This window comes from Macrotis lagotis, chromosome 1, assembly GCF_037893015.1.
Source record: "Macrotis lagotis isolate mMagLag1 chromosome 1, bilby.v1.9.chrom.fasta, whole genome shotgun sequence".
In the NCBI taxonomy this organism is placed as follows: Eukaryota; Metazoa; Chordata; class Mammalia; order Peramelemorphia; family Peramelidae; genus Macrotis; species Macrotis lagotis.
This window is the reverse complement of record NC_133658.1, coordinates 509061649-509073659: the sequence shown is the minus strand read 5'-3', so window position 1 is coordinate 509073659 and position 12011 is coordinate 509061649. Positions and strand designations below refer to the sequence as shown.

Sequence of the window (12011 nt, the reverse complement as noted above, 5' to 3'; positions counted from 1 at the left end):
TTCCTCTGTGAACTCTCTCTTATCCCCTATGGTATTAAAAGCACTCTCCTTGAAATTACAGCTTATAACAATTTAGAGGTTGGAAAAGGCCTTACGGAGGAAGATAGAACCCGAGTTAAGCCTTGTAGGAAGATAAAAGATTCTGAGATTCCATCTCTCAAATCTATGCATTCTACAACACATTTTTCATTTTTTCAAGGTAATAGATGAAGGAATGGATTCATACAAATATGTAGGCAAACAAATGGACAAACAGATAAAAGTAAATTTGGATATCAATAATTGGGGGAGAAGATGAAGTAGGGAACAGATGTATAAAGCTTGATGAAGCAGCAAAGCAGCTAGTTATTATGAAAAAGAATATAAAAGACATATTCAACCTAGCAGTTAAAACACTGACTAGAAGTTCCTTGGGCTTTTTCCATATCCATGCTTTTTTCAAATCACCAGTCTTTAACTAAGCTATTATGTGGTTTGACTCAAAACTTTTACAAGTGACATTTGCTCATCTACATACATCCAAGCTTCCAGTTTCAAAGAAACAGGCGACAATAGCATCCCTGTGACCTCCTAGTGAATAGTAGATCAAATTGTCCCATCTTTCAGCTCCAAACACCCAGGTTGTCATGTCCTTGCTCCCAATCACAAAGCACCTATAAACACAAGAAAAAAGCAACTCAAGTTACATAGCCTTTTATGCCCACTAATAAAGTCTTTGATTAAGACATTATCACAAATATAAAACCTCAGGGCAATCTAAGGGAGCTTAAAGGTCACCATGTCCATATGTGAACTACCATCTCCTCTACAACCTAGCTAGTAAGTGGTTATCCAACTCTGGCTTGAATTGAGAGAACTCGCTAAATGAGCCCATTCTACTTTTGTAGAGTTTTACCATTTAGAAAATTACATCAAGTCTAACTTTATTACTTCTCTGTTACTGCAAGTTCCTATTTCTGCACTCTTGTACTGAACTGAATGAGCCTAAGCCTTCTAATATACATGAAGATTTCTATCAAATTTCTTTAAATCTTTTCTTCTCTATATCACCAATAATTATCATATGGCACGACCTTAAAGTCCTTTAAAATCATAGCTATACTTGGGGAGGTATTAAAAAGATTTCAAAGTCAATAAGAAGCAGGGGAAAAAATTAAAATAACTTCAGACAGAATTAAGAAAAGTGTATTAACCAAAATGAAGAAGCTAGAGTAACTAACATCACACAGCTAATATGTAATGGAAGCAAGCCTTGAATCCAGGTCTTTCAGATTCCAAGGCCAGTTCACTAAACATACTAATTAATCTTTTAACATATGAAAATAAACTATCATATAAAACAATTTTCAACTAAAATAAAAAAGAGTAGCACTAATCTTGTCAGACCACATTTGAGTATCTGCCTTAAAGCTCTAAGGATTCTGCTATCTGAAAGCTGTTACGATAACTCATTATATCAAGAACTACAATAAACGTGAAGGAGCAGTTGTTTTAAGATCTCTATAACTCACTATATGCTATACAATAAAAGACACTGTAGGAAAAAAAAGATACTGTAGAAAAAAAGTCCTTAATCTGGAGTGAGTTTGGCAATATACCTTACATACCTGTAATGTGACATGATCTGAATACCAACTCATCTATAAACTTATCTGTGTGACCCTGGGCAAATTATTTCAGCTTCTGTGCCTCGTTTCCTCACATGTAAAATGTTATTCATAGTTCCAGTATTTTGACAACTCTACTACACTCAACCAACATCTAAACTACACTTCTGGTATCATGTACATTAAAAAAGATTCCAGTTTAAATTATGTGTATGACCACAAGTATCTGACACAATATAAAAATTTTTTTAGGCAAAAACACCGTTATAATCTAGATATACTAGTTAATTAAATTAGATCCTGAGTTTTATGGTCTACTTTCCAGGAAGTTTGAATGGAGTTTCAATAATATGTCTCAGGGACAGTTAGATGATCCAGTGGATGGAGTCAAGAGAACCTGAGTTCAAATCCGGCCTCAGACACTCAATAATTACTTAGCTGTGTAACCTTAAACAAGTCACTTAACCCCATTGCCTTGCCAAAAAAAAAAAAAGTCTCAATGTTCCATATTTCTTCACTCAATACAAGATCTCTAGCTACATTCCGTAACAACAAAAAATATACAGAAATACTTACTTAGAATCATCAGTCCAATCAATAAATGTGGTTTCATCATATGGTCCAAAATAAGTTTTGTCCAAGACAAAAGCATTAAATTCTCGTTTCTTTCCAGGGGCATAGTACATTTGGGCAAGGTTGTCTTTTGCCACCACAAACCTCCTGTCAAATGAATAGTTAAAAAGTTATACAAACAGTAAATTCAAAACAAAACCCCCTCAAAATTATTGCTACTCTTGAGAGGGTTAAAACAGATTCAAAACCTTTTAGCTCAATAACTGCAAACTCTTATCACAATAAAGTTGTTAGCAAGTGTCTTAACAAAGAGCACAGAGGGGGCGGCTAGGTGGCGCAGTGGATAGAGCACTGACCTTGGAGTCAAGAGTACCTGGGTTCAAATCCAGCCTCAGACACTCAATAATTACCTAGCTGTGTGGCCTTGGGCAAACCACTTAGCCCCATTGCCTTGCAAAATCTAAAAAAAAAAAAAAAAAAACCCTAAGAGCACAGAGGCAGTTAGGTGGCCCTGGGGCCTGGAGGACCTGAGTTAAAATTGGACCTCTGACAAAGTGTAATCTTGGGCAAGTCACTTAACCCCAATGCCTTGCAAAAAAGAAAAAACAAAGAGCACAAATGACATGTGTTACCAACCATTCTCCAATTCTGTCTATAATCCAGCGCTGATTGACAAGGATGTGAAGAAATCATAATTCAAGCTATACGATCAATTCCTAAAATACTTGAGTGTATTACATGCAATCACAGTATACAAGCTAGTTAGTTCTGTGACAGTGCATCAAAAGGTGTCTTAGACACATCATCTGCCTCAATCACTGTTTTCTCGGTTCCAGAGACATTAATGGATAGGACATCCTTAACTCTTTGAACATGTAAAGCAACTTAACTCTCTTAGTTACTACTGACAAATGCTTCTCTAGAAGGTAGGTCTAGGAACACCAAAAGTCAAACTCTACTAAAGAGAAATAGTCACCAAAGCTATTGGAGATTGGTTAAAATAACAAAAAAGTTGAACAGTGGATTAGAACAGGAGAAAATATATAGAAGCAAACAAAAATAGTAATACATTCCTATACTAACTCAAACACCTCAGCTTCTGAGGTTAAGAACCCATTAATTGGGAGGGGCAAGGAGGACAAAAAGGAAACTGGAAAATTACTCAACAGAAATTAAATGTACACCCACAACTCATACTATTTTCTATGACAAAGTCCAAATAGACAATGATTTTCATATTAAAGATCACATCACAATCAGTAAAGACAAAGAAGATGACATTCAGAAGCAAAGATAAAGATTTCTTGACCAAGTCAAGGACAAGAAGAATCAAAAAGTCAACTGCTGAAAAGGATCTGTGAAACTCATCAATTTGAGAATCTCTTCCAAGGAAGAGAATCATAATTAATCCATGTCTGCACTTCCAGTAAGAGTCTTATTCATTTCCTCCCAAAAGTTCACCTCAGGAAGTCCCTCCAAGGATGAGAATTCAGGAAAGCCTGGAAAGATTTGCATGAACTGATGCTAAGCAACCTTGATGGACTTGCTCATTGTACACCTTAACAGCAACATGGGGATGATGATCAACCTTGATGGACTTGCTCATGTGTGACACCATAGATCAATTAACAGACCAAGAAATACTTTATCTGCCAAATCTATGGAAAGGGGAGATTAATGACCAAGTAAGAAATAGAATACATTATGAAATGTAAAAATGGATGATTTTGAATATATTAAGTTAAAAAGATTTTGCACTAATAAAACCAATGCTGCCAAAATTAGAAGGAAAACAGAAAGCTGGGAAACAATTTTCAATTAGGGGTTCTGATAAAAGTCTCATTTCTAAAATATATAGGAAACTGCATCAAATTTATAAGGTTACAAATCATTACTCAACTGATAAATGGTCAAAGGATGTGAACAGTTTTCAAATGAAAATAAGGTTATAATCATATGAAAAAATGCTTCAAATCATTACTGATTAGAGAAATGCAGATTAAAACAACTATAAGGTTGCATCTCACACTAATTAGATTGGCTAAGATGACAAAAAAGGGGAAATGATTAATGTTGTAGAGATTGCAGGAAGATTGGAACATTAATGCATTGTTGGTTAAGTTATGAACTTATCCAGCCATTCTGGAGAGCAATATCGAACTATGCCCAAAGAGCAATAAAACTGATCATACCCTTTGACCCAGCAATACAAATACTAGGTCTATATCCAGAAGAAATCATAAAAAATGGGAAAAGTCCCACATGTTCCAAAATATTCATAGCAGCAAAGGATTGGAAATTGAGGGGATACCCACCCATCAACTGGGGAATGGTTGATCAAGTTATGGTAAATGAATGCTATGAAATACTATTGTTCTATAAGAAACCATGATTGATCAGATTCTAGAGAAGTAAGGAAAAAATTACAGGAACTGATGCTGAACAAAGGGAGCAGAACCAAGAGAACATTGTACACATTATTAACAACATTGTGAATTGATCAGTGTTGATAGATGCAACTCCTCTCAACAGTTCAAAGAGCTAGGACAACCCTAGGAGACCAACTATGGACAATGCTATCCCAATCCAGAAGAAAAGAAAAACAAAACAAAACAAGAAACCCTACACAATCTGAATGAACACTATATTCACTTTTAAAAAATTTCTTTTAAAAAAATTATCTAGCTGTGTGACCTTGTGCAAGTCACTTACCCCCACAGCCTTACAAAAATAAATTTAAAAAATAAAAAATCTCTTCTGTATTTCTTTTCTATCTCATGGTTTTCTTCCTTTTCCCTTGATTCTAATTCCTCATACTAAAAATAGCTATCTGTAAACATGTTAAACACAAATATATGTGTTTAATATTCACTTGAGTGTTCACCACCCAGAGGAGGGGGTAGGAAGGGAGGAAGGAAATTATATAATTTTAAAATATGCATATGCATGTGATTAATGTTTAAAAACTTTCATAACACGTAATTGGAAAAATAAAATACAATTAAAAAAAAAAAAGAAATTCAACATAAAAATTACAGTGAGTTTTTCAACCCAGAACAACATAAAAAGGCAGCCATGGATCTATGGCCAATAATAAAAGGGACTACTAAACAAGTTTACCATTTCCCAGCACAACCAAAGAAGATGGAGCCAGCAGGGTTCTCCATCCTGAGCAGAGGATTCCATAGATAAAGTGCCAGAAAGGGGCAAAGCCAAGGCAAGAAGATGCTAAGGGGGATGAGAGACAAAAGTGGGGCAAGGGGGGGAAGATTACAGAGGACTCTCTGCTCTCCCTGAGGCAGGACTCTATGGCTCTGCCCATACTCAGATTTAAGTCGAAGTCTAGGGCCCCAGTCTCAGGAAAAGGAGCCTTGCTGTCTTGGTGGAGCAGGGATATTTCAAAGTTCGAGGGCAGAAGGGAGTGGTTGTGGTCAGTCACAAATCAGAGCACAGGCCAGGAGAGCAGTCAAGAGCCTCAGAAATCAGAATAAAATTAAAAAGTTGAAAAAATAGAAAAAAAACCTAGAATATCTGGTAACAATATCTAATGAAGAGATAATTTAAGGATCATTGGACTCCCTGAAAACCATAATAAAAATAAAACCCAAACACTATATTTCAAGAAATCCTAAGTGAAAAGTGCCCAGGTCTAACAGAGTCAGAAGGCAAATTGAAGACAGAAGGATGCCCTGACTATTTCCTGAAAAGGAGCTGTGACTTGTCCAGTCATTCTGGAAAGCAATTTGGAGTTAGACCAAAAGAAGTCACTGAAGTTACTATTCCAAGACATATCAGAGATCAGAAGCTGAGAAAAGGTCCATGTATACAAAAATATTTATGTTAAACATTTTTTGTCATAGTAAAGAACTGTATTCAAATTATGGCATAGGAATATAATGGAATACTACTGAATTATTTCTGAAAAAAGGAAGAAAACTAAAATGTGTATGAATTTATGCAGAGTGAATTTAGCAGAATGAGGACATTATATTCACTGACTACAGTACTGTAAAGGATAACAACTTTAGAAGATTTAACAATTCTGATCAATGCAGTAATCAACTATGATGCTGTAAGACCTCGGGTAATAGAAATGACTAGGATGGTTTCAGAAAAACCTGAGAAAACTTAAATGAACTGCTGTGAAATGAAGTGGGCAGAACTAGAATATTATACCCAGTAACAGCAATCTTGTAAGGATGATCAACTGGGAAAAACTTAGCTACTCTGATCTATACAATACACAATTCTGAAGGAAATATGATGGAAGATGCTCTCTAATGCTAGAGAGAGAACTGATGAACTCTAAGTGAAAATCAAAGTACAATTTTTTTACTTTATTTTTGATCCTTTCATTTGCAACATGGCTAATATAGAAATATTTTGCATGAATTCACAGGATTTAACTGATATCTTATTACTTACCTTCTCAACAGATGGGAGAGAGGGAGAGAATTTGAAACTGAAATTTTTTTTTAAACTATTAAAAATAAGTAATGACTTTTTAAAAGAATAAAATATTTTTTAAAATATTCAAAGGACAAACCTATTTTCCCCCTTCCAATAAATCCAGCATGCCCTACCTGCCATCTGGGGAAAAGGAGACACTGTGAACTGAGCCACTGAAGTGGAAATGATGCAGCACAGATTTGCAAACCAAACTGACAAGTAAGGCTGCTCCCTCTGAAATTAAAACAAGGACAAGTTGACAGAATATGGGGAAAAAAAGAAGCAAAATATTGAAGTTTGAAAGGAAATTTCATGGTCATATTCAATCCCAACATCAAAATAATTCCCAGTATAACATATCTAACAATGGGCTCATCCATCCTTAAAGATCTCTAAGGAAGGGAAACCTCCCTCCCCACCTTTTAAAGTAATCCATTCTATTTTTGTTCATCTCAAGTTTATCTTGAAACTGAACCTAAATTTGACCCATATCCAGCTTCCATTCACTGCTCCTATTATACCTTCTAGAATTAAAAAGATCAGTCTGATCCCTTCTCCTCATGACCCTTCCTTCAAATAATAATAATGATGAGGATGATGTGGCACTAGCATTTATATATCATTTTAAGATTTCCAAAGTACTTCAGAAATATGAACTCATTTAACACCCAGGGACATAAGTGCTATTCTTATAACCATTTTACAATGAGGAAACTGAGACAGGGTTAAGTGACATGCCTAGAGTCATAAAGCTAGTGTCTTGAGTCTTTCTGACTCTAAGTTTTGCATTTTATTTATTGAACCACTTACCTGAACATAACTATAAAGATTTCCTTGGGTTCTGACAATCCAAAGCTAAGACTTCAAAGAAAGGTAGAATGCTACAGTAAGTAGATTCACCCTGGAGTCAAGGAGACCCAAGTTCAAATCCTGCCTGAGATAGACACACACACACACACACACACACACACACACACACACACACACACATGTATATATAAAATGTACATATGTGTGTGTATATATGTATGTATGTATGTATGTATGTATGCATGTATGTATGTATATATCTCTATAGATACACTGGCTATGTGACCCCAGAGAAATAAATTAACCTCTCTGTGGCCCCAGGTAAATTTCTAGGACACTAAATGGTAAAGAAAGTTTTCTGATCAATTTATACCAAGAGAATTACAGATCTAGTCCCAAAAAAGATTTCAAAAACCAGATCTTTTCCTCAACTCCCTCCTAATAAAGGAATTAGCTAATAAACTCTTTGTCTCTATAAGTCACTATCAAAGGATACTTTCTTATGTAGGAAGAGACTAGGAAAGGTATGTAGGAAAGGTGCCAGTGACATACCATTACTCTTTTCTATAGGATCCACCAGAAACAGATCACCAAAGCAGTTTGTGTGGGATACCCATAACTAAAATATGATATTAACTAAGATACAGAACCATTCCTTGTAATACAGCACCAAGGTATAAAAGAAAAAGCTGTGTGACCCTGGGAAAGGATTTTTCACCTTTCTGAATTCCAATTTTCTCATATGTAAATGGACAGGATAATTTGCTCAACAAACTACTGTGAAGTAAGGATTATGTAAATGAGTATATGTGATTATGATAGTCATTATAAAAGGATATTACTCATGCATTTCAACTTAGACTCAGGTTACCACAAAGGTCCCAAATGGAGAATAACAGCTTCAATCTAAGAATGTTTTAAAAAAACTGAAACTTGAGGCAGCTAGGTGGCGGGTGCAGTGGATAGAGCACGGGCCCTGGAGTCAGGAGGACCTGAGTTCAAATCTGGCCTCAGACACTTAATAATTACCTAGCTGTGTGGCCTTGGGCAAGCCCCTTAACCCCATTGCCTTGCAAAAACCTAAAAAAAACCCCAAAAAACTGAAATATATGCTAAATGATTACCTTCATCAATGATGATGGCAAAGCAACCATCTGGAGAGAGTCCGACACATTTAATATTATACTTGGTTGCCAGAGGCAGGGTTTCAGACTTGTTGCTAAAAACAGACAAACAAAAAAAAAAAAATACAGAAAATATAAGCATTTTTAAATCTTATTATTACACAGAGGTAAATATTAATACAATAATGTTTTCTCTAGTCCTAATCCAGAACCTGATCTGAAAGTCTAATCATGTCACTCAAATCAATCAACAAGCATTTACTGAGCAACTAGCATTTATGCTAGGCACTGTAGTAAGGTTCTAGAGATAAAAAAAAGACAAGACCTGATCTCAAGGATTCTACATTCTCTGAGGAAAGACAACATATATATATATATGCAAGTATAAACAAAATATATACAGATCATTTGGGGGGATGGAAGGGGATTAACAGCAAAAAGGACCAAGGAAAGGATTTACAAATCAAGTGGTACTTGAGCAGTTTGGAAAAAATGAAGGAAATCTAAGAAATGGGAATGAAGATGCATGGTGGGGGGGCCTTTACAAAGGCTGAGATAGAAAATGGGGTGCTATAAATGAGGAACAGCAAAAAAAGGCCAATTTGGCTGATCTGAAGTGTTTGTGAAGTGAGAAAAGGCTTGTAAAGGTAGCCTCCAGCAAGATTGTAAAGGACTTTAAATGCCAGAGGAGTCTGGATTTCATTCTGAAAGTAATGGGAGAGCCCTGCTGATCAAAGATGTGCAGGAAGGAAAAGTAAAATAGAGTAACTTTAAAGATCAAATTCATAATATGCTAATCTTAGATACCATTTTATCCATTTTTTCCTTTATGGAATAGAGAAGGAAATATAGAACAATTCAGAAGAAAAATAAGTTCTAGTTTTCAAAAATTAAATTCCAATTAATTAAATTCCAAAGAATAAGAGAGCGAAGTTGCTTTAAAGGAAGAGTTCAATTCTCCTACATTTTAAAGTTGAACAGAGACCAACAGAAGCTATGGTGACTTTCACGGGCATAGAATTTGGACAAGAATCTAGCTGTCAGCTTCCCAATACAATGCTCTCCTTACCACAAGACAGGATCTTGAATTTCTTTAATTTTAAGATCTATTCCCTTTTACTAATAAATTCATACTCTGGTTTCAGTTGTATATAACATCATTTTGCTTCATCCAAATTCCCACTTGTACTATAACCTTAACTGCTCTCTCATTCAACAATTGTATTATCAGTCAAAATCAAATCTAAGAAGTCCATTTCCTAGTTATACTTACTCAGTCCATATCTAGTTATAAAAATCAAAACTATGCTCCCTATATATTTCCCTAAAATCATATGTAATGTTCCAAGAACAGCACAAAATTACTTCATAATGTGGAATTTTAGTTAATAAATTAACATTAAAAGGGTGTTAATTCCATGGTCAATTCTGCCCTGAACTTGCTGACATCTTTCTAAAACTGTCTTGTCAAATGTAGGTGAAATATGCTTAATTCACAACTGTGCTGTAAAAATTAAAAATGAGGGGGAAAAGTTTTGAAATCAAGCTACTCCAGTGGATGTATTAATAGAAGCACAAAGTACTATTATCAGTATTCCAACACACTCACTTCTTTAGATCAAAGACGGTGACTCTATTTCCCACAGGGCTGATGACAGAATTTCCATCAGGAGTAAAATTCAAGTTCCCACAGCGATAGACTGTACCCAGCAAATTTGAAAACTGAAGAAAACAAAATACGATTGCCTTAAAACAAAGATTATAAACTTGTTATTCCTAAAGAGTAATAGAAATCTTAAGAATTTTGGGGCATCTAGGTAGAGCAGTGGATGGAGCATTGGTCCTGGTCAGGAGGACCTGAGTTCAAATCTGGCCTCAGACACTTAATTGTCTAGCTGTGTAATCTTAGGCAAGTCACTTAACCCCATTGCCTTAAATAAATGTTAAAAAATTTAAAAAAGAAATTGGGCCGACTAGGTGGCATAGTGGACAGAGCACCAGCCCTGGAGTCAGGAGTACCTGAGTTCAGATGCAGCCTCAGACACTTAATAATTAACTAGCCGTGTGGCCTTGCCCCATTGCCTTGCAAAAACCTAAAAAAAAAAAATTCAGGAAAATAGCTTGGTTTCTTCTAAATAGTATCTTCCTCCTACAGGAGTTTGAATTCAGACACTTGCCACTTACTAGCTGTGTGAACTTCGGCAAACATAACCCTGACTGACAGGCATCCAGGGCATCTCTAGTCGTCCTGATCCACATCTGGCCACTGGACCCAGATGGCTCTGGAGAAGAGGGGGAGGCTGGTGACTTGGCACAGCTCTCATCACTCAAATCCAATTCATGCTTGCCATGGCCTCACCTCCCTGATGTCATGGTCTTCTTCCAGAATAGGGGACACATCCCAGCTTCTCATTCCCATACCTCCAAAGGAAGCCTTTGCTTATCCATGACTGTTTAGAAAGTGCCATAACTACTGCTGCTCCTGATGTCTTACTTTTTGCGCACATTACATCACACACACACACACACACACACACACACACACACACACACACACACACTGTCCTCTACAAACACTCCCTTATCCCATCCCACAGCGCCATTCCCCCGGAGGACGGGCGCAGAGGCCGGCCAGTGCACACGCCGCCGTCAGGCCTGCTGACCTCCCGGTTCCGGCAGCACGGCCAACACGCGGAACGTAAGAGTCACCGAGGGATCGACGGCGATTGATTGGCTGCGGGCCACCCGCGTGACTCCAGCTCTCGGGGCAGCCGCGTCCCCGCAGAAAAATAAAGCTCCACCCCCCCCACATCCGGGGCTTCACCGGGCCCGGAACGCTGCTTCCGGACTCCACAAAGGAGTCCACGTGCTGAGGCTGAGGCCACCCCCCCCCCCAGACCCAGCCGCCAGCCCTCCTTCCCCCTTCGGCAGAGAGCCTCGTGCTGCCCCAACCCCCATCCCAGTGCGCGGCTCCGGGCCCCCAGGCCTTCCCCGCGCGCGATGCACGCCCCCACCCCCACCCCAGTCCGCATGCGCAGTGCGGCGCCGTGCTCGACGGAATCGGGGGGAGGGCGCGGGGGCCTCTCATCCGAGCACCCCCGAGCTTACCCGGTAATTGAACTTCATCTCCGCGGTGCCCGCATGGGATCCCACCGCCACCCGGTTCAGTCAGGCTGCAGGAGGCCCGGACTTCCGGCGGAAACGGAAAGGTAGGCAGGCGAGGCGCTGGAGTATTCGACTGGGAAGGAGCTGCGCCCCCTGCCGGCTCGGAGGAGACAGTGCCGCGGCACGCTCGCTCCTGCCAAGGATTCCGGCTCCGGTCCAGCCTTTCATCTATCCCTTCTGGGCCTGGGCTGCATCACCCAGCAAAAGCTGGCCCAGGGCAGCACAGAACGTTCAGCATTGCTTTATTACTGCAACCTAACTCAAATCACAAATGAGTATAACC

General features: G+C 38.2%; 1 protein-coding gene across 3 annotated transcripts in view; it reads right to left on the bottom strand.

Annotated features, from left to right (window-relative positions):
• The window catches only part of LOC141506915 (periodic tryptophan protein 2 homolog), a 47950-nt gene extending 36171 nt beyond the window's left edge, over nucleotides 1-11779 (bottom strand). The window contains exons 1-6 of one of the 3 annotated variants that reach the window (XM_074214124.1): nucleotides 11672-11779; nucleotides 10173-10285; nucleotides 8564-8658; nucleotides 6764-6863; nucleotides 2184-2327; nucleotides 518-653 (exon numbers count right to left, since the gene is read on the bottom strand). In XM_074214124.1, coding sequence (XP_074070225.1) covers nucleotides 518-653; nucleotides 2184-2327; nucleotides 6764-6863; nucleotides 8564-8658; nucleotides 10173-10285; nucleotides 11672-11689 — 606 coding nt within the window. In that variant the 5' untranslated portion in view covers nucleotides 11690-11779. The other 2 variants (XM_074214123.1, XM_074214122.1) reach the window with 2 other exon arrangements.
• Between the last annotated feature and the right edge of the window lie 232 nt (nucleotides 11780-12011).